The sequence below is a fragment of the Diachasmimorpha longicaudata genome, chromosome 18, assembly GCF_034640455.1.
Source record: "Diachasmimorpha longicaudata isolate KC_UGA_2023 chromosome 18, iyDiaLong2, whole genome shotgun sequence".
In the NCBI taxonomy this organism is placed as follows: Eukaryota; Metazoa; Arthropoda; class Insecta; order Hymenoptera; family Braconidae; genus Diachasmimorpha; species Diachasmimorpha longicaudata.
In genome coordinates this window covers 2,975,850-2,998,489 of record NC_087242.1, presented here as the reverse complement: position 1 = coordinate 2,998,489, position 22,640 = coordinate 2,975,850, and the positions used below count along the sequence as shown (strand labels likewise).

Here is a 22,640-nt window from a genome sequence, read left to right as displayed (position 1 = left end):
AGAGCAATCAGTGAATTCCCCAAAAATTAAAATATCTCTTTACCCCAAGAATGAAAGAATTGGAGAATTTTATTGTCAGAAAGGGGTGGAGCTTGTCCGACGCATGCGCAGTACTGCATAATGGACACTTAGACGCAGCTTGAGCGCTCGTGTCCCCTTCATTACGTTGGCCTTAGCCACTCTGTCCTGTACGCCACGCAGAGTCCATCAGGCTGTCTTGGGTTTTGTGAGGTAAAACTTGGGGGAAATAAAATTGTTAAGTTGCCGATAAGCGTTGAAATGGAAGTTGAGGATAGCCCAAATCGGTCGAAACCGGAAACCGTAAGTACAATTACATTCACAATTACGTTTTAATAATTTCACTGAGGGAACGATAAATGGCCAAAACACCTCAGTTACATCGGTTATCTCTTGAACACGGCATGTTGAGGGGACGCGAAATTTTTCTAAGTCCCAAAATGGCGTCTGCGACTAAGTCCCCCGTACAGTTGCCAGAGTCAACGTTACGTTGAGACCAACAGCTTGCCACCACAAGGCAGTTTGTTCATTAAACAATTTTTTTCGGATCAATGATTAATTCATATCGCATTGTCCAATATTACCGAATGCCTGAGATAACCTTGGATAATGAAATGAGGGTTTTTTTCATTGTTTACTACAGGAGAAAGGGGCCAAGGAGAATAGCAGTGCGGCCGGGAATCATGGAGGTAAGGAGGCATCAATACCACTTGTCCATAGCATAAGAGACGCCGCTGTTGGGGCGGTGGAGTGAGGAGAGAGAAAAAAAATGGGAAACTAAAATTTCTTGACTTGTATTACCGACGATGTACGCACGGGGCATAGAGTGGAGGAGAACAAGTGGGAAGGGGAAATGGATGTGAACTCTAGTTGGGACACGTGCTTGCTTTCGCATGATACCCTCTGGATGCTCTAGAGGCAGTAAGGGGCTAAACACCCTGAATTATTTAAATTCACCATTGTTTCTTCGTCAATTCATCGATTTTTTTTCGTACTTTCTGAATCTGGGGAATGCTGATGCTATGCAACATAGATTTCTGTAGAGTTAACTTCGAGTGAAACGAGACGAATTAATTAAATAGAGAGAAGGGTTAATCGTCTGAACTCTAGGAGGCTTTTGAGAACTATCGAGAGATGTTGGGGGAGGCAGGAATTCATGGCATGACCTTTTTACATCCCCCAAATCTAAATTTATCTGGTTTTTTACAAAGTTTATTAACGTAGAGTAGACTGGGTCATAATGAAGAGTAATTAATCCTCAATAACTTGGAATCGGTAGAGTGAAATTCGATAATTTTTCTTCGAGTTGAAGCTCTGGGTTCGACCTTTGAAGTAAAAAAAAATCATTCGATTTCCATCGACAGATTCTGAGTTATTGACCTTTGCAGACCTCCCATATCACCAGAGAGGTTAACTATCTCATAATTAATTTAATATTTTATGTTAATGCCAGATGCCCACATGAATGGAATGTCCAACGGTTATGAAGCTCGTAAAGAGCACAAGAGCGATCACCGGAGTAAAGATCGTTCTCACAAATCTGAACACCGGGACAAAGATCGTAGTCGCAGTGACAAAGACAAGAGTCACAAGAGTGAGCACCGTGACAAAGACAAAGAACGTCACAAGCACAGCTCGAGTTCAAGTAGTAAAGATAAAGACAGGCATGGATCAGGTAGTTCCAGCAGCAAAGACAAGGAAAGTAGAGAGAAGAAACCATCGTCAAGCAGAGATAAGGACAAGGAACGTGAACACAAGAGTTCATCATCTAGCAAAGAAAAGGAACGAGAAAAGAGTCGTGAGCATCATCACAAATCCTCGAGTTCCAAGGACAAGGAGACCTCCAAAGAATCCAAACACCATTCGAGCTCCAATTCTAAGGACAAGGAGAGCTCGAGGAGTAAAGACAAGGACAAGGATAAGCATCGCCACAGCTCCAAGGATGATAAGGACAAATCGAAGGATAAAGATCGTAAGCATTCCTCTGACAAGGATAAAGAACGTCATTCGAATTCCCATTCGTCCGCTGATAAGGACAAAAATCGGCTTGACAAGGACCGTCATCGTCATGATCGTGACAAAGACAAGCATCGTCATGACAAGGACAAGGAGAGGAGCAAGCACAGAGACGAGAGGGACAGAAAGGAAGAGCCCAAGATCAAGGAGGAGAACGAGGAGTTCAATCATCAGACTGTTACCTATCATCAGCAGTATGACGTTAAAATAGAGATCAAGGATGAATCGATGACGATGATTGATGGAGAGGACGATGGTAATAGCAGCGATGAGAATGGACTTTATATCAAGGAAGAGGACGACGAGGAGTACAAGCAGGAAAATTCGACTGACGATGGCAATAATACGAGATTATCTGAACTACATAATACTACTTTGAAAACTGAAGAGGAATCCGAGGAGGATGTCCCACTGGTAATTCAATTAATTGTTTTGGTTATTCTTTTATTTTAATGCAGCGTCTAAATTTCTGTCAACTAACCTCATTATTTATTTTTTGTCCCATTGATTTTGTCATTAATTAAAACGAGGAAATGTAAAGTCCTGGGCATTATCTCGAGTCAAAGATGAAAATTGAAAAACATTTTCAAGTTGAGTATTTTCGTGAAACCTCCGGGGGATACATTGAGGATATTTGAGTGGTTTCTATAGTCTATCCCCTGGATACGTCTTGTGAAAAATTTTATTTCCTGTGGTTCACGAGATATTGGGATAATTGCATTATTTCTGGGTCAGGTGAGTCGATAATTGATCGATATTTCTGTGTTTCAGGCCGCAAGAAGATCAGTGTCATCACCTAGCCTTAAAAGAAAAGTAGACAGTAGTGATGAAGACGAGATCCCACTGTCAGCTAGGAAGAAAGTTAAGAAACAATCGGATAAAAGTAAAAAGAAGAAAAAGAGAAAAAATGACGATGACGGCGAGGATTTGGCTGAAAAGGTAATTGCCATTAATTCTTAGAAAAAGTTGCAGGAAATTGTTGTAATTACTGTTAAATATCTCCATTGCTAATCACTGTATTACTGAACATTTTTGTTCATTAGAAACCCAAGAAGAAATCTGCAAAAACTCCAAAAACCGAAAGCTCAACTCCCAGCCCACGAAAGAAGAAGAAGGAGGAGGAAGAGGTTGAAGTTTGGAAATGGTAAGTCATTTATCTAGTACCGTAAATTTTCCAATATGAATACCTCCTTTAAACAAATCCCTCAAAATATTGTTCCACACAATAGTTAAAATATTTACCATGTTTATGAAGATTATTATCTCTTTATAAGGACAATAATGTTTTAAAATATTTTATTTATCACAATAAGGACAATTTTTTAATCGACATCCCAAAAGAAACTCAAATCTGACCAGTGATAGGTGAAGTAGATTTCTGGCCAAAAATGTTTCAAAGATTTTTTCATAGGGGATTCCTGTCCCACGTGGTGTTGCTCTAACCTAATACTTATTTTCCCCCTCTCCCCTCACACTCCAACAATTTTCAGTTTACCAGAATAATTCTGACGAATGATGTCAGAAGTATTCAAAACACATGTGCGTCAAAAGTTACAATACATTACAGGCAATTTGCTTCGCATATTTAGTGAAGGGTTTTTGAAAAATAGCCGAGGACTACGCTGTAAGCGTCCGAGGAGTATATTGTTGAGGTTATGTATCACAAGTTCGATTGAGGTAGAGCCAAATGGGTCAAACAAGATTACATGTGTTTCCTTTTTCGGAGGAAGAGAATACCGTGAAGTTAATGAGGTTATGGCAATTCGTTTTCGTAGATTGCGGAATCTGCTGGATAAAATCTGCAGTGAAGTGGTAAAACGAAGTGAGTTAGATTATTCTGTTTTATTTTCTGGCGAATATCTAGAAATGGAGGTTGTCATCACGAAGAAAGAATGGAGATAATTTAATTAACGTCGTTTTACCCATCGGAGTAGAACTATTTGTCGATATCGATTCAGAGAACAGTTTGCTCCCGAAGATTTGGTGTTTAATAAATATTGAGAATTGTCCCCCTGAGGTAACCGACGATTTATAAATTTCAGGTGGGAAGAAAAGCCCCGAGAGGACGGTAAAAAATGGACATTCCTGGAGCACAAGGGTCCAGTCTTTGCGCCCGAATACGAGCCTCTCCCTTCCGACGTAAAATTCTTGTACAATGGAAAAGAAATGAAACTCACACCCGAGACAGAGGAAGTAGCAACATTCTACGCTCGTATGTTAAATCACGATTACACAACCAAACCAGCATTCAACGAGAATTTCTTCCACGATTGGCGTGAAGTTATGACAGAAGATGAGCGCAGAAGAATAATGGAGCTCTCAAAGTGTAATTTCACCCGAATGCACGAGTATTTCAACCAAAAATCAGAGGAGCGTAAGGCCATGTCGAAGGAGGACAAAAAAGCGATAAAAGAGAAGAACGAGGAGATCCAGAAAGAGTACGGTTTCTGCACCATCGACGGTCATCCGGAGAAAATTGGAAATTTCCGAATCGAGCCACCGGGTCTGTTTCGAGGCCGAGGGGAGCATCCGAAGATGGGAAAGCTGAAGAGACGAGTACAACCAGAGGACGTCATAATAAATTGCTCCAAAGATTCGAAATTTCCAAAGCCTCCGTCTGGCCACAAATGGAAGGAGATTCGTCATGATCCTGGTGTTACGTGGCTCGCCTCCTGGAATGAAAAAATTCAGGGACAGGTTAAATATGTTATGCTTAATCCTTCGAGTAAGCTCAAGGGCCAGAAGGACATGGACAAGTACAATACTGCCAGGAAACTCTCGGGTTTGATCGACAATATTCGTAAAAAATATCGTGAGGATTGGAAGAGCAAAGAGATGAAAACACGACAGAGAGCAGTTGCCCTGTATTTCATTGATAAATTGGCGCTCAGGGCTGGTAATGAGAAGGACGAAGATCAGGCTGATACTGTTGGCTGTTGCTCACTTAGAGTTGAACATATTTCACTTCACGAGAAAAAAGATGACGCCGAGTACGTTGTTGTTTTTGATTTTCTCGGTAAAGATTCCATTAGGTACAATAATTCTGTTCCTGTTGAAAAACGTGTGTTCAAAAATTTGGAATTATTTATGGAGAACAAATCAGCTGGTGATGATTTATTCGATAGAATAACGACAACTGATCTCAATAAACATCTCAACGAATTGATGGACGGCCTCACAGCTAAAGTTTTCAGGACTTACAATGCGTCAATCACACTTCAACAACAATTGGAACAGCTCACAAATCCTGATGATACATTTGCTGAAAAATTATTGTCTTATAATCGGGCTAACAGGGCTGTTGCCATTCTCTGTAACCATCAGCGCTCGATACCCAAGGGCCATGCTAAAACCATGGAAAATCTCAAAGGGAAGATCGAGGCGAAGAAGGAGAGCATTAAGGAGACAGAGATTGCGGTGAAGGACGCCAAGAGAGAGGCCAGGGACTCGGTTACTGGGAAAGCATTGTATGAGAAGAAGAAGAAACAACTGGAGAGACTTAAGGATCAGCTGACGAAACTTGAGGTGCAGGAGACGGATAGAGAGGAGAATAAAACCATTGCATTGAGTACATCGAAACTGAATTATCTGGATCCCCGGATCTCTGTGGCTTGGTAAGAATAATTTTTCATATTTTCAGTTGTTGCATGAATCGATAAAAAATAATTAGTCACTTGGATGTCTGTAATTATGGAAATGTTGAATTGAAAAAATTTTTTTTTGCAGGTGTAAGAAGTATGATGTACCTATTGAAAGAATTTACAACAAAACTCAACGTGACAAATTCAAGTGGGCGATAGATATGACCACAGAGGATTACGATTTCTTAGCACCCCCTGAGGACGACTAGAAAGCACCTCACAACAAATTTAAATGGAACTTAGAAACCTAGTGGCGGAAAGCAGAAGATACAACGTTAATTATCCCGTATTTACTGCGTGACAAAGACAAATAGACCAACACTATAATTTTTTATTCTCAAATGAAAACGGGGAGATGGAGTAGGTGAAAAAAAAAAGTGTGATTGTGCTTCAATTACCCGTGTATCGTGGGTATGAGTGTGACACAAGAGAATATAATTATAATTCAATCATTGAATCGACAATTCGTTGATAAAAGTAATAACTACAATGAATTATTGTAATTGGTGAATTGAATGTCGATTGAGAGGAAACGTTTAACTAATCATATGTGGAAGTACAGAACTACTTTACAACGTATTTTAGGGTTTAATCAATCTAATGGTTGTAGCTGAATGATAAACGAGAGAACCGAATCATTTTCATTAGCAAAATTATCATTTGTAATTTAGAATGTATACTCGACGTACGAATGTTAGGTGTGATTTGATATAAATGAAAAATTGTGTAAATATAATCGATTAAAGCAATATTTGAGCGACTTTTAAAGTGCAACTTTTTTTTAAATCGTCGCTAATTGTATCAATTAAACTAATCATTTGAGTTATTAATTAATCGTGATAAGGAAGATGTCTCGATTTTTTTTCTCCACGAGAATTAAATATCGATCGATTGGAAAGAAAAAAAAACAAATTGTGAGCGATTGCTTTATTTTTTATTCACCGCATTGATGAAGTTCTTGTGTTCGATATTTTTTTTTGTTTGCTTTTAGAAAATTCATCCAATGTGTGTTTGCACACTGTATTTTACCGTAAGAATAGGTGAATAAGTTTTACCCGAAAAATATTGAACAATGATCTTATACGAATAGATATTATTTTCAATTGCAATATATGCACTTATGTAGAAACTTTAAGGAAATAAATGCAACACTGATGGTGGTGCATAATTCCATTGATGCAATGTGATTGAGAGGAGCGTTAGTACTGGGTAATCATGTCCTTGAAGGAATCGAGCATTTTTTTTCCTGAGTGAAATAAAATTTTTGTTTATCAATTGTGGTAAAGTAATGGATAAGTCATCTCATATCATCACCTCGGGAGAAGTGAGGGCTGTTCTGATGAATATTGAGAGCATTTTTTGTTGACAATTTGCCCTATTTACGAGATGTCTTCATATCTTCATTTAGATTTTTTAAAAATTAATTTGTAAAATTTCTATATCTCTGTTAGATTCAGAGATATTGCGTTAAAATGCTCGAATGATGGGTTTTCTTTGCTTTTTACATTTTGTTTATTTGATCATTCAGACAGTGGAAGGGGGGAGGGGGTGAATAGAAGTTAAATAGGGGAGAGTTGACTATCATCGACTGCCAATTCTTCAACCACATTATCTTGTTTTGTCTGTAATCAGCAAGTGACAGCACCAATTCGTGTATTTCGATGAAAATGGCTCGATGTTTTATTTTTATGAAACACGTGGATGTCAGCTAGTTAATGAAGAAATATTTATATTTATTTAATAATGAAGAAAAAATGCTTCTTCTATCGGAGAAGTGGTAAAATGATTCGAGGGATATCGAATTATTTTTATAGTTACGCAACAATTGCGCAATGAAGAAAAAATCAAGTGAAAGTGGTGCAGAAGCATTAAATTGTTTATTATTTCCTTGTCAACAGAAGAAACAGAAGTTCTTGAAATTCTCATTTTAAATTGATAATGAAATAATTCAATGACTGACGTAAATCGTAAGAACTCAAACACACTCACCAATTCTTTATTTATTAAATCGAATTGGTGGTGATGGTCGATGGAAAAATCGTGATAAAGTAGAACAATTGGATGGAGAATCACAATGTGCAAATTAATTACTTTGCAAGGGATCCACTAATAAAATGATAATTGATTTTCAATGATTAGAAATTTATAACTTTTGCAAAATGAAGTCTTAAAATAAGTAGTCGATATATTCGATATTATTTTCCATAAATAATGAAAATACTTGGAGTAACTTAATAGTGTATGTAATCTTAACCGAGCCAGCACAAAGTGTCGGTGTACAAAAATATCCCACGCGTGTAATTGTTTTTTTGTTTTTTTTTTTAGGAACAATAAGAGAAATAAAGAATGACATTGTAAAAGAAGAAAAATTGTGATACTTTTATTGACTTACCCAGCTTTCATTTATATCCCTATTTCGTCACTGGAACTGATAATTTCCTAATTAAAAAAATGGAAAACGTCGGTGGGAATCAATATAAACGGAAACAATTAAAGAATCGATAATTAAAACGAAATTAGATAAAATTTATTTTTAAAATCAATCAATATTTGTTTGAGTGGGAAAATCCTCGTGAATTCCTGTCTTGTGATAGAATGAATAAATTATTATCACGTAATAAGGACTTTATTGTTACGTCCTCGCAATTAAATAAACACTTGACAAATAAATTATTGCATGTAAAAACACTAGAATAATTTGAAATCATTCAAATGAACTAATTAAAATTGCATTCTGTTACAATACTATAACCACTGTGTGTAAAAAATATAAAATCACATTAAAAATTGTTTCACTTTCGATATTAGCATGACGTAGATATTATCAAGACTAGGAATTAATTCTGTTTTTTTTTTTAATTTTTAATTTTTTAAAAATAATCATTAGAGACTAGAGACTATGATAACCACAAAAAAATGAGTTTAATCGGTTAACTGCAAGTCTTTGTCAATTTCTTCTCAGTAAATAAACTCGTAAAATCGTAAAACGTAACAGATCAATTTTTTATCTCTTATTAAATGTATTAAATAAATTATTCGTCTCTTGTGAGATGCTCTATCAGCTGCAGAAATATAATTTTTCAATTGTAAAATAAATTCAAAAGTTTAAAAGAAAATATTCATCCGAAAAAGCTAATAGAATGAACTTTCACTACAATCGACCAACAAAAAATTGATAAAAACTCCTGGGAGATTTCCTATCGAATTCGAGCTGCCAAATTTGCGAAAAGATAAATAATTAGAAGAAAAATAATTCTTCTGCTGCAAACGATCGATTTAAAAAACCGATTGTGACTATGAAATAATCGATTATCTCCGTGAATTCACCATAACTCGCCCAGGTTTGATAACAGCCCCAGAAAAGTCTATTAGCTTTGGTTACAATAAATTCTATAAACTCGAATAATTGGAGGAGAAAAAACCCACAAAGTCGCATTTTTTTTCTCTCAAAAAAAAAAATAACAAAATTGTTTACTCATTCGGGATCATCGATGTCACCAATTTGCAGGACGCTGACGATTCCAGCGGCAGCGACACTAGCTCGGTAAGTCTCCGGTTCGAACCAGTGAATCGGTTTCTGGAAATGGAAGTTGTTAAACCAAAAATTCGTGGAAAATAATCATAAGAATTATTGATACATTTTAATGAAAGTCTTACCTCGAGCATTACGACAATCGTCACATGGGTATGATTATCGTACAAGCTTTTGGAAGTTAAAGAGTAGGTAAGCATGATAATTAGATAATTTATTAGAGACTTAATTCACGCAATGTCATGCAAGTAACTGAAAATCATGAATCCATGATTGAGGGAAATTCATCAGAACAATTCCTGTTATTGAGAATTCCACAGAAAAATTGAAAAGTTTTATATTCTCAGTCGTAAAAAATAATCAACGATTTTTGAGATAATGAGTTTGACATGGAGTTCACCATCTTAGCACATCACTGCGAGAATTATTCGTAGAATTATTAGTTAACAGGCGAAACAGAGACGAGGTTATTAAGTTTGATGAACTCAAATGAACATGTGAAGAGAAATTAGTTTTATTTTATGATATCACAAAATCAATGTTAATCAACAAACTTCCACAGCATCTCATTAATCAGTCAAACATGTAATTTGCCAGCACATTTTCCCCTCCCAAATAAATATATCTATTTTCCTCGCATAGAATTTTCCCTAAAATTTGTGGATGCACCTAAAATCGATGAGAATATCGCAGTTAACGATGTACTAGAACTAATATTTAATTTAATCATTGATTTATTCATCAGAATACTTCGTCTTAATCATTTTTACGATACCTTTGGTTTTTGTCATGTCATTTGCAACATCATCGAGACAACGCTACCCTCCCACCAGGTACAATGACCAATAGTACTCCTAACTTTTAAGTACAAATTCAGTTCGATTTTCAATGATTAACTTATTCGAATTGAGAGATTCACTAGGATATCACATTTTCGTCAAATACTTAATTTCGTAGTCGCGATTATCGACGTTTGCATTAGCTTAATTAATTGCGAATACTTCCGTAATTATTGAGTAGCAATGGAGTGCAAATAATTTAAAAACAAATCAATTTGCAAGATTATCATGCCAATGTTCCTCTTAAAAAATACCGGCTAAAATCATAACTTCAATTTTTTTTGCATTCATAGTCTACCGAAGTCTATCAATATCTCCTCTCCCCATGAGTCAATTAATTATCAATAAATTTGTTGGATTGGATAAATAAATTAGCCAGTTAATTATTGAGTTGATGGTTGAGCACTCAAACGATAAAATATACTCAATAAAATAATGAGATTCGAAAGATGATAGAAAAATCACATCGAGATTATCAATACCTCGAGGTTTTTTCTCTCCTCGTCCAAATAATCTTGTAATAAACTTTGAAATTGCGATTTCAATGATTGAAATAAAAAAACATTCGTAAAACAATAAATTAATGTTAAACTATACGCATTTAGCGATATAAAAAACAAAAACAAAATAATACTTCTGCTTAGAATTGAGTGGTAAGTGCAAAATGGCAAAAATTGTCCCAATTATTCGTGACAAACCACTCAATGAAATTAATTGATAATTGGAATGCTGAAGAATGACGATAAATGTCTTAGTATGAGACACGATGACGATCACAGTGGTTTTGGTAAAAAATACGATCGTCGATTGAACCGTTTGAAAATCCAATCTGCGAGTTAATAAAAGCACAGCTGCCAGCTGAAGGTCGTGACTCTACCTTACGAATAATTGTTGGACATTCTTTTTGAATTCTGTCCCAATCAGCTGGTGGACGTTTAGCATAGGGGCCAGTTGCGCAGAGCAGTAGAAACTCGTAAGTCAACTCCCGATTTTCTGAAAAAAAAAAGTGGAAATCAGAGATAAATAAATATTCCCTTCTGACCTTCTAAAAATTGTTTCCATTGCTACAATTCTTCTAGACTAAAATAATGAATTTTTTGACTTTTTTAAATTCTCTCTAAAGACTCTATGACTACCCTAAGCTTACAAAACGTTCCAGGAACGTTCCCGAGGAATTTTTATACAAAAAAATTACCATTCGTTTTTTTGGGAGTAATATTCTTAACAATCTGCTGTGGCTTGTACGTCTCCTCGCTCTCCGACGTGTTGGTGCTCTCCATGCTCGTCTCTCTCGTATTGATATTCAAATTTCCACCTGAATTACGATTAGAGCCAACTGAATTTTGAGAAGGATAACCAGCCTCCTCATCAAAGTTGAAGAATTCAATTTCAGTGGTGAATTGATCAGCCTCGCCTGTCCATCGAGAGAAGTGCTCATCGAGGACTAATTTGGCTGTCTAGATTCCATTCAAAAAAATGCCATTAGCAACAAAAATGTCACCCACACATGACAAAATTGTACACGGGAATTGACAGTGATAATTACTCGAACAAGATCGTGATTGCATCCAGTTATCTTGAGAGCTTGATTACCGACAGTAATTGTGTACTTGTACTCGCCAATACTGGCGTCGTTTGTTGACAAACTGTGAAGCAGGGATGAACGCAGACGAGTTGTGTGCTGTTGTTGCTGATGGAGACGATTACTCTCGTCAGATGCACTGCTGTTCAACGACGAACTCGAACCACCAATGCCACTTTTATCCACCCCAACGTGCTCCAAACGCACTGGAGAAGCGTTTCGTTGTATCGTATCTTTAATTAAATCCTTTGCGTAACTGAAACATTAAAATCAATTAACAACTTTAGATTTCCATTGACTCTTATGAAAACAGAATTAATTTTTTTCATTACTGAAATTAAAAAGGAAACATGAAGTGGTAAAACGAGATGAATTGGCTCATCTCTGAGTTAAGTTAAAGACAAATATCTCTGAATCTGGGGAAGATAATGAAATTTTCATTATGACATTTTTTGTAGAACTCAATTCGCTCCACAGAAAAGGTCAGAATGAAAATTTTTCTATCGTCCGTAGATTTCGAGATATTCATTAAAAACTAAACTCGTTTTACCAAATTGCTGCTAAATTTTTTCGATATCTTGGGAAAATTCCTCAACTTTTTGAATGCAAGAGTCGCTGGGAATTCCTAATGTCGAGATTTTCTAATCAAAAGGTCCTGAACCTGTCGCGAAATGTCAGGGAATTTTCCTGACAATTTTTTCGATTTTTTCTACCCAAGAATTACAAAATTTATAGTCCACTCACTGTATCTTGTCCTCGGAAGTTCCGGTTATTTGGACAAGTCGTTCTTTGGCTCCAGGATTCACTGAAATATCCATCAGTAAATATTAAATCAATCCTTCACTGTTTTAAACTGTCATTATTCATTTATTTTAATCAGCAGAGCTGGCATTCAACTCCACAAAGACTTTAACGACGAGAAGTGAGACAGTTGTCACGCATTTTTCTGTTAGATAAAACTTAAACAAAAGCTCTCGTCTCACTTGTTCCTCGCAAGCGATCGGAAGTGGGCTCCAGGTACTTCTGCAGTAACAAGAAGGAGTGGGGATGATGATTATGAATGATTAAGTTGTCAAATAGAGTCAAATAACATCGAGAGAATAAAAAAAAATGATCTTGAATTATTCTGATGACACATAACGTCATGAGCAAATGATAATTAAAATTAGTTCCTCCTGGAAAATTTATAATTTACTGGAAGAATATATTCTCAAAAAATCATCTCTACATTATATTTCTATCCTCTCCACATAATTACTGTGGAAGTACCTTGAAACTGTTTAATTTATCGTCAGTTCACATACAATTTTTTTGTTAGTATTGTCACAACTCTTGCTCGAAAATCACATGCATTAATATTGTTATGATTAATCAAATTATCAAAAATTAATTGCAGATATCACCACGTTATGTTGTATAGCCCACATTATTTTCAACTCATAACTCTTTATAATTTTTTTTTTCATTTTCTTAATTAAAAAAAACTTTTATCTCTCTTTATGTTATTGCCTGCCTTGTAAATCTGCAATTAATTTTTGTAATTAAATTTACTGCTTATTTGCAGTTGATTGCACGCTTCGTCAATGATTAAAATGATTTTTTATTCGATTAGATGACTGAATAACTCTCTTTCGTGTTAAAAGTGGGTGATACGATGCACGATGCATAATGCACTTGCTAGTTTATTATCGCTCTGGGCTGTCTTTTTGTTTGTTTGTTTTTTTTTCGTGTACTTTTACCTCGCTGGAAGGAGATGATCGTCTCGCTGAGCTCTTCGATCATGTGTACCCGCCTCCCTTTTATGCCCATCACTGTTTTATCGTGCAAATAGAGGTTGATAATAGTCAAGACCATTTAAAAAAATACTTAATTTCCAATTATGAAAGAGAACTTCATTCCACTGCTCTATGAAGTTATTCTACCAAGTTAACAATACTTAATTTTTCTCAGCAGTTTTCCGAATGGATTTTTTCTAATTTTGATGTTTTTATGGGAATGTAAAAATATTTATTTCATTTCTTTTTCAATTTTTTCAACTATCAACTTCAGAGATGTGATTTTTTTAATTATCCCGGCTCTAAATTCCTCATTTTTCCGATCAAAATGATCTAGAGTTTTCCCTAGAGACTCCACAAAAGTGAGAAAAAAAATCATATCATAAAAATGAGTTTTCAAAAAATATAACAAAATGGGAGCCAGTTCATGTTTCTTCCCAATGACCAAAAAAATTGATATTGATATCCAAAAAGATGAGGATTGAACTCTGAATCTGTCTAACCCCGGGATACCTCAACAAATCACATCCCCTGAATTTTTGATTCTCTTTCAGAACTCAAATGTAAATGAATCTCACCTTTTCCCGAATCGCTATTACGAATAACGACTTCATCCTTGCAGTAATTTTTACCAGGAATACGTGTGGGCTTAGTGAACTTGCCGCTGTTCTTGATGACATCACTGATGCTCAGGACAGTTGGTGTTTGTGAAGACGAAACACCAACGATATTGCTGGCGATGGGTGTTGTGGGTGTCTCACCAATGCCAATATCATAATCATCCAAATTGGCCAATTTTTGACTGTAGTAAGCGTCCATGGAGTCACTGTGACGCCATTGCTTTGCCCTGAGCTCGATCAGTTCGAGCAAATGAACCCTGGTCGTCAAATCGAGTCTTTCGTCCTGACTTCCATTTCTGATAGCAACAAATGCCCTGTCCAGTTGATCCTTGTAAACAGCCTCAAGTTGTGGTGCACAATGTTTCAAGGCATTACACATTGTCACGATATTGGGCTGAAGTGATGGATCATGGAAGCCATTGGTGAGGTGTGATACGACATTGTCAATCAGAGATACAAGGTCCTCTGCTGTCGTTATCCGCCCATCGATTACTGAATGTCGTTGTTGGATTTTAAGGGGACGTGGTTTTTCGAGTTTCTTCATGGTACGAGGCCTCTGGGACAGCTGTGTGGTGGCCATTTTCTTTGGTGTTCTCTGTATCTGGCAACAACAATAATAATTAATATTTTACTCACACGACGAAGCCAGCAGTTCAACTGATCATTGGGACAGTTGAAACTGTTTGGGGACCACCAACAGTATGAAATGTAGTTCGTTGGGGTCATGGCGACATTTCCTCCATTGAAACCCCAAATATTATTGTTTATTCAGGAAAATATTTAACGTACGTCAACAAATTCTCAACAATACCACGAATTTATTACTCCAGCGACTCCTCGAATGCCTGGGACTTTCTAATTTTCACAAATTCGTTAATCAACTGCAATTCTTGTCCACTCTACCATTCCCCACCACGAATTACATTGTTTTCTAGCTCCCAGAAGGTAAACTAGACTTTCTAAATTTCCAACAAATGAGCCGCACCCATTATCAATATGTAATAAAAAACTCTGACATCATGAAGGCTTTTGGTGTGGGAAACTGTTGCTGGTCCAATTCAAGGGCCTGAGAACACAAAGGTTGTGAGGATGGCGATGGGAAGGGTCGGGAGGAGAGGTAGACTATTTTGAAAATAGCGTAGGTTTCAGACAACCAGCAACGCAACAAAGAATTAACTGTTTTAGATCAGTTTTTTTAACCGAAATGTTGGACAATGATGGTGTCCCTGATTTGGGCATTATTGACATGATGAAAATATTATTTACGTCACTAGCGAAAACTAGGTGGTGGATTGAAATGAATGTCAGAGAGGGAGGAGGGAGGGACAAAAACATGTAAGGAATTGTCGTCGATGGGTGAGCAACATGTCGATGTTGATCCAATGATTATTGCTGTCTAGAGTCATGATATGTCGGTGGGATCGTTGGAATGAGTCTCAGGATTTAGCACAGGTATTTTTAATTCCCTTTGTCATGGTACAGATAAAAAATATCCTTACCGATAGGCAGATGGGTTCGTCTCGTCTCTTTTCGGTTACCAGATGGTCTACATAACTTTACCCTAGAAACATTTCATTTCACTCGAAAAAACCCTGAGTATGTGTTATATATATAGATCTAGTAACTAAGGTGGTGAGCCGAGGTTGAGCATCGTTACCGGCGGAGAAGAAGGTCGAGGAACGTCTCGAATTTGAGGTTATGTTGTAATGGAGTTGTTGATATTGTGTCATGTGTTGTATTCAGTTCTGTCAAGCTCATCACGCTGTGATTCGTGAGGTATTTTCCATCGAAAAAACCGGGACAATCAGATGAATCAATAAATAAAGAGATAATTCCAAGAGAATGAAGTTGGTAAGCTGCAAAATTTTTTTATTCTACCGTTTTTTTCGAGGTTAAACAAAAGCTGCATTGGGGATCACGTTCGGGAGTCGAGGGAGCATTGAAACCCACGTAGTCCAAGACAATTTTTAATCTTCAATGTGGGTCGATGAGAGTCAGATGGAAAACGTAGAAAAATTACGAATATTAACCTCATTTTATCGGTCATTCTGCCAGTACTCTCTCGTTATTGATCCGTGATTGGGAGAAAAAGATAATAAAAAGGGTATTCTGCTCTAAGGGTTCTCCCCCGAGCCCTCAGCTGTCATGACACTCCTCCGGGTCTTGACTGCACCCCCATAATTCATGAACATAACCTCTCAATCTTCCTCCAGTACTGTCTATCAAGCGAGCCAACAAAGCCATGTCTAGTCCTCAGCTTCAAGGGCATCACCCTCATGCTGGACTGTGGCCTCAACATGCAGTCAATCCTGAATTTCCTGCCAATGCCACTGGTGCCCAGTGCAAAATTCAATGCCCTTCCCACCTGGCTGCCCCGTGACAATCACCAAGACTGGCAGATCGAGGGTGAGCTGAAAGACTGCTGTGGCAGGATATTCGTGGACTCGACCCCTGAGTTCGCCCCTCCCCTCGAGAAAATCGTCGATTTTTCCGAGATCGATGCCATCCTCATATCAAACTACACCTGCATGCTCGCCCTGCCATTCGTCACCGAGGGCACTGGCTTCAAAGGAATTGTCTACGCCACCGAGCCCACCCTCCAGATCGGCAAATTCTTCATGGAGGAGCTGGTGGAGTACATCGAACAGTCCCCCAGAGCGACCCTCGCCAAACACTGGAAGGAGATGCTCCACGTTCTCCCCTCACCACTCGCCGATGCCCTCAAGCCCAAGTCCTGGAGGCATTTGTATTCACTGGCAGCTGTCAACTCGGCATTGGCGAATATCCAACTGGTGGGTTACGATCAGAAGCTCGACATCTACGGCGCACTCACTGTGACACCCATAAGCTCGGGTTACTGCCTCGGCAGCAGTAATTGGCTCGTCTCCTGCGATCACGAGAAAGTCGCCTTTGTCAGTGGATCCTCCACTCTCACCACACATCCTAGACCGATGGAACAGGTCACACTCAAGCACGCCAATGTCCTTATTCTCACAGGACTCACGCAGACACCCACAGCTAACCCGGATACTATGCTTGGAGAGCTCTGCATGACTGTTGGTGAGTCATTTATTTGAAAAAACAAACGGGATTTTTTTAAACAAAAAATGAAATTGATTAATTCCTTCCAGCCATGACCTTGAGAAGTGGAGGCTGCGTTCTGATTCCCTGCTACCCATCCGGAGTCGTGTACGATCTTTTCGAGTGCCTCAGCACTCACCTGGACAAGTCTGGCTTCACCCAAATTCCCCTCTTCTTCTTATCACCAGTTGCTGAGACATCTCTCGCCTACTCGAACATCCTCGCCGAGTGGCTGTCAACCAGTAAACAGAACAAAGTGTACCTCCCCGAGGAGCCCTTTCCCCACGCATTTCTCGTGAAGAACTCACGACTCAAGCACTTCACCTCGACCTGGGCGGAGGGCTTCAGTAATGACTATCGCCAGCCATGTGTCGTCTTTTGTGGACATCCCAGTCTCAGATTTGGCGATGCTGTTCACTTTGTACAGCTCTGGGGAAACAATCCTCAGCACACCATCATATTTACGGAGCCGGATTTTCCATACCTCGAGGCACTGGCGCCCTTTCAGCCATTGGCTATGAAGGCTGTCCACTGTCCCATCGACACTTCGTTGAACTTCACACAGGCCAACAAACTCATCAGAGATCTCAAGCCAGAGAGTCTTGTTGTACCTGAGAGCTACACCCAACCACCTTATTCAGCTCCACACAGAATAGATCTTGTCATTGAACCTGTTGGGGTGAGTTGACGAGGAATGCGGGTCTATCAAGACGAGTCTTCCAGACCAATTGGTCTTCCAGAAGGGCCACATGACCGTATTGGTTTTTCTAATTAAAATTTTTTAGAGAAAATTGAACTATAAATGAATATCCTTATTCCAGGAGAGTCCTTTGATCACTTTCAAACGTGGGGAAGTGATAAAGCTTCCCCTGAAACGCAAAAAGGGCCGGGTATTCATCGAGCCCGACCTAGCTGGCAACATAATTCCAAGTGAAATTCGTCCAGGTTTGAGTGTGGCCTCTGTCACTGGTGAACTACAAGTGAAGGACAATGTTTACACGATAAAGGGTCTCGACGACAGGGTAACCACAAAACGAAGGGCCTCGGATTCATCAGCTCCTGATAAATATCAAGTGCTGAAAGAGAGGAAACACGAGTACGGAAATATTGATCCGCAGGAGCTTCTCCAGAAGTTAAATCAGGAGGGAATCACAGGGGGAAAGATGCAGCACAACTCTACGTCCACAAATATCGTTCTGGTGAGAGACAATGTCCAGGGGATTAAAAATATTCTCTCGAGTCTAGGGAATTGTTCATCAAAGGATTCAGAGACGAAGAAATTGTTCCCAAAAAAGTTTTAAGGGGCCAAAGCTCTGCATTATTTTGCGTTTATCTCAGCAGCAAAGGGTTTTGGAGGAAAATGTCATAAGAGATTTTTTGTAGCCGAGAACATTGTCTACAAAATTGTCTTATAACATTTTTCTGTCAAATGAATTGTTAATGAGATAACTGACGGTCGGGGAAATATTAAAATGAATTGTTTGAAGTTGTTTTGGGATTTGCAATAGAATTAATTCGACATGTGTTAATGGACATTTTTCTATTTTTCAGAATGATGAGACAATGATACAAATAGGTGATAACTCAACGCACATATTTTGCAACGGGAACCAAAGCCTTCGGAGAAGGCTCAGGGCAGTAATAATGCAGTGCCTCAAACGTTTCTAGCACATGTACAGAGAGTGGCAGGAGTATTGATTAATAATAAATATTTTTTAGATTAATAAAGCATTTTAATGATTATCCTCTTCACTCTCTCATCACTTCACAGCAGTTTGCTCCATATATCTCGTACAATTCATCGTAATTCAACCAAATTAATGTACTATTCAACAGGCGTTAATTCTACGTCGATATACACTTCGATTAAAGATAATACTTTACACTGAATTATTCTACATATCAATGATGTAAATGTGAAAATTCTCCCGAAAATTTCGACTAGAAAGACAAAAATATCAACTTGGTAGAAGTTTTTGGGAGTGTGACTAGTGATTCGAGTGACTTTAGTACAAAAAATCTCAGAAAACAAATCAGTCCTAATGAAAATCTATCAAAGAATATTCTGGTGTTGTCTCTAGAGATGAGTTTATTGATCAGTCATCAATATATCGAGAATGAAAAACACTCCACGATCTCATTTTGTTAATAATGAAAGTGACATTCGATTATAGTGAATGACTATTAATTAAATTGAAAGGGAAAAAATCAATTCATTGTTCGTTCCAATTCTTTGTCCTCTCGACAAACAAAACATAACCTCACTTCTCTACATACTCTCAAAAACAACCTTTAGGGAAAATAAACAATGTTTTCGGCCCATCGAAGTGATAAATAAAACATAACCTCACTTCTTCATGTACTCCCGAAAACGTTGAAGCTGTCGAATAAGTTTCATCTCTAAAAAAAATAAAATAAGTACGATTACCTCTCCGGTCTCTTGTTTATGTGCTTCAACAATAACTTTCGATAATGCTATAGGATTACTCCACTAGGTGATCTAACACGATAGTATATACCAAGAGCAATGATTGCTGCATCTCGAGGATGACAATTCCCTCACAAATGACGAGTAGTTCCGAGCGAAACGTAATTAGTGGAAATTACATTGACCTCATGCGATTTTCCTGAATAACTCGAAATCCAAGGTAGATAGCTCAATCGTCCTCAGGACCTTTTTCATCGAGCACAATCAGCTCTACAAAAGATGCCTAGACCAAAATCCGTCTATCTCCCTCAGATTTCGAGATATTCCGGAAAAACAAATATTTTGTTTTTCATTAAATCGACCTCATCCACTTTTTCCCTTCGCTACTGAACTCGTTCACTTCTCCATGAGGGGTCAGCAAGTCCAGCGTCTCGTTCTGTCGACTTCTTAGAATGCCAGTGACTCAACGTAGTCAGTGAGCAACTGTCTCATCTCCAGTATCTTGATCTTCAGCTCCTCAATCATCTCACCGATGTACTCATCTCGTTTAATGATCACTGACGTTGTATCCACTGGTGTATCGGAAACGCTGGGTTGCTTGCTGACACTCGAGGTGCAGCAATCCATTACCTAGTTGGCAGATGCACAGCCAATCGCAACGCCCACTGCGAAGGACGCCAGGAAGAAGTGAATTTCACGAGGTCTGAAGGCATTATCACCAGTGAGCGAGTGATACCAACGACGAGTTTTTGCCTGGCCGTTCTTCATCAATTGCTCGGCCTTGTCCAACTTCTTGTCGACGAACCTATCGACCTGAAAAGTCATTTCATCCTTAGGTCAGCCATTTTGTTTTAGCACGTTGGGGAGGAATTGATAACTGAAGGGAACATGGCGGACGATTGTTTCGAGAGTCAGTGGATCTTTCAATTGATAATTAAATTTTTAAAATGTCTACAAAGATGGAAAATGCTCCAGTGTTTCCTCTCCTTGATCACATCGAGGCCTCAGAGACAATCAGAGGTCGTGGGAAATTCCAGTGAATTTCCTCCTCTGGTGTAGACAGTCAATTAAATAAATAAAAATTCCTCTCGAAGGTTTTTCTCATTTTTTATTGGAAAGACATGTTATAATTAGTTAGTGTAGTATCATGGAAACTGAACTGAATGGCAAGCGTATGACCTTCATCAGGCACTCGAGTGGAAGAACAAGAAATTCTTCGGTTTTTTTTTCAAGTAAAAAAAAATTGTGGCAATTGACACTCCTATTTGTGTTAGATCTATCTCGCTGATCTTTGGAAATTGTCTAGGGGATTCACATTGCAACGCCGAGAATAAAACCACCGAGGAAACTCGTTGCAAGACATGTGTTCTGTCGACACCACATTCCTATCTGCAAATAACAGAAATATTTTGGAAGTTCATTTTCCGTTCTGTCCTGTTTCACGGGCCATGAATGTCACACCGATTCCGCATGTATTCCGAGTATTACAATCTCCAATGGGCGTTAGTTCTTCGTAAGAGTAATTAGTGGATAATGTCAGAGTAATTTTGAGGGGTTTAGTTACCTTATTCATTAAGTTGGGCCCTTCTCCAGTGATTTTTTCTTCGACTTTGTCCGTTATTCTCTCAGCTTTCTTCTGGATTTTGTCCCAGTTGACTCTGATGTAACCTTGATTGGCCGCTATTTGGAGCATTATTATGCCACCACCCACCGAGAATGCCACGATTTTGCCGACTTTCATCGCCAAAAAGCCAGTCGCCCTTTGGAAAAATGGATTAACGATTTGAGACATTCCAGAAAAGTAAAACACTCTTGTTAACTTTCTATTTATCTCGGTAAGTTTTCACTTTAGGAGGAAAAGCCACGAGAGCTTTATTGTAGCTCATGATATTTCCTTCAAAAAAGTATATTGACATTTTTCTCTAAGACCCCTTGATTAGCGACAATTCAACATTGACAAAACCAAGACTCAAACGATCTGTTCGTTCCATTCATCCCAGACTCCTGTTGATACCTCCGGATCCGCTGAGTGAAATTCGTCCATTTTTTCTCACATCGACGGTCTCTTCTCCCCCCAAATAATATCCAAAGCTCATCAAAATCGCATCATTGATCCTGGAGAAATCCGATAAAAAACCCGGAAATCGCCCCACCCATTCGTGCTCCAAAAGCATCACCATTTCCCCCGATCGATAATCTCATATTTACCATCCTGACGTGGTGCCAATGATGATCTGTTTGGTGGCCGAAGTCTTGCTGACATCACCAAGAATTTTATCGATGATGCTCTTGGCTTCTTTCGAAACATCCAGCTCCGAGATATCCTTATTCGTAATGTCCTTACTTCTCTTCGGTTGACTCATGCTGAAACTTTAAAATACCAAGACAATAAAACAATGGAGGATCTCCTGGCAAATCATCAAGTGTTCTTTTACAAAGTCATCATCGTTCCACTAATTCGGTAAAGCCAAAAAAAACAAGAGGGACAATTGCCAAATGAGAAAAGTCGAAGAAGACATCGAATTCATTAGATATTCAGCCATGTCATGTCTCATCATGAGTCCTCCACTCAAAGAATGTCTGAAAACTTTGTTTTTGGAATTTTTTGGCTAATAATGGGTCGATAACCAAAAAATTCTAAATCTAGTCATGAAGACTTCGATAGGACAAAACCCTGACCACTCACTCAATTCCCATTCACCCTCGACTTTCTCATTCCATTCACGACCTGAAGGACTAGTGAATGACATCACCAGGTGATAATGATCTACCGTTTGATTTTCTTCCCCCCAGACACTGACAAAAATCTCCTGATTCTTCGCATGGTCACTCGTACATTCCACAGGAGAACACAGAACGTCTGTCCCAGGAACTTCCCCCCACGATTTTTTTACCTTTTGTCGATGCAGAGACGGCGAGGAGACGATGTTTCCGGGTTTTCTGGTAATCAGAAGCCTCTTCTGCTGCTCGACACTCTATTCACCGACCAACTACGCCACGAAATACCGCTAAAACGTCAAAAGTCCGCGACGACGTGGGGGAAATTGTGCATCTAATGACCCGTCGACGGCGTCCATTTTCTGTCCGTTGGGGGGGAGGGAAATAAAA

At 38.5% G+C, this 22,640-nt stretch overlaps 4 protein-coding genes across 11 annotated transcripts; 2 read left to right on the top strand and 2 right to left on the bottom strand.

Annotated features, from left to right (window-relative positions):
• The first annotated feature begins 159 nt into the window (after positions 1–159).
• On the top strand, positions 160–6,436 carry LOC135170839 (DNA topoisomerase I, mitochondrial). The gene is made up of 7 exons (XM_064136913.1): positions 160–321; positions 662–707; positions 1,472–2,448; positions 2,806–2,973; positions 3,078–3,178; positions 4,077–5,648; positions 5,761–6,436. Exons 1-7 carry the CDS (start codon positions 280–282, stop codon positions 5,882–5,884), a joined length of 3,030 nt encoding a protein of 1,009 aa, XP_063992983.1. The 5' UTR covers positions 160–279; the 3' UTR covers positions 5,885–6,436.
• Positions 6,437–8,180: 1,744 nt separating this feature from the next.
• On the bottom strand, positions 8,181–15,640 carry LOC135170854 (eukaryotic translation initiation factor 4E-binding protein Mextli). Of its 5 annotated transcripts, XM_064136950.1 has the most exons (8): positions 15,523–15,640; positions 13,982–14,624; positions 13,368–13,439; positions 12,373–12,433; positions 11,593–11,884; positions 11,242–11,503; positions 10,924–11,039; positions 8,181–9,252 (listed from the first exon to the last, which is right to left on the bottom strand). In XM_064136950.1, the coding sequence occupies exons 2-8, from the start codon at positions 14,601–14,603 to the stop codon at positions 9,151–9,153; spliced, it is 1,527 nt and encodes a 508-aa protein (XP_063993020.1). In that variant the 5' UTR covers positions 14,604–14,624; positions 15,523–15,640; the 3' UTR covers positions 8,181–9,150. The 5 variants fall into 5 exon arrangements, with proteins under 5 accessions (XP_063993020.1, XP_063993017.1, XP_063993019.1 ...); XM_064136947.1 differs by lacking the exon at positions 8,181–9,252 and having other exon boundaries at positions 9,706–11,039; XM_064136949.1 differs by lacking the exons at positions 8,181–9,252; positions 15,523–15,640 and adding an exon at positions 15,009–15,080 and having other exon boundaries at positions 9,706–11,039.
• Positions 15,374–19,060, top strand: LOC135170848 (integrator complex subunit 9). Its single transcript, XM_064136938.1, has 6 exons — positions 15,374–15,475; positions 15,639–15,874; positions 16,237–17,083; positions 17,155–17,783; positions 17,926–18,303; positions 18,656–19,060. Exons 2-6 carry the CDS (start codon positions 15,866–15,868, stop codon positions 18,770–18,772), a joined length of 1,980 nt encoding a protein of 659 aa, XP_063993008.1. The 5' UTR covers positions 15,374–15,475; positions 15,639–15,865; the 3' UTR covers positions 18,773–19,060.
• Positions 18,816–22,582, bottom strand: LOC135170867 (FUN14 domain-containing protein 1). 4 transcript variants are annotated; one of them, XM_064137010.1, is made up of 4 exons: positions 22,427–22,582; positions 21,741–21,902; positions 21,097–21,292; positions 18,816–20,345 (listed from the first exon to the last, which is right to left on the bottom strand). In XM_064137010.1, the coding sequence occupies exons 2-4, from the start codon at positions 21,893–21,895 to the stop codon at positions 20,163–20,165; spliced, it is 534 nt and encodes a 177-aa protein (XP_063993080.1). In that variant the 5' UTR covers positions 21,896–21,902; positions 22,427–22,582; the 3' UTR covers positions 18,816–20,162. The 4 variants fall into 4 exon arrangements, with proteins under 4 accessions (XP_063993080.1, XP_063993078.1, XP_063993079.1 ...); XM_064137008.1 differs by having other exon boundaries at positions 22,304–22,432; XM_064137009.1 differs by lacking the exon at positions 22,427–22,582 and adding an exon at positions 22,219–22,334.
• Between the last annotated feature and the right edge of the window lie 58 nt (positions 22,583–22,640).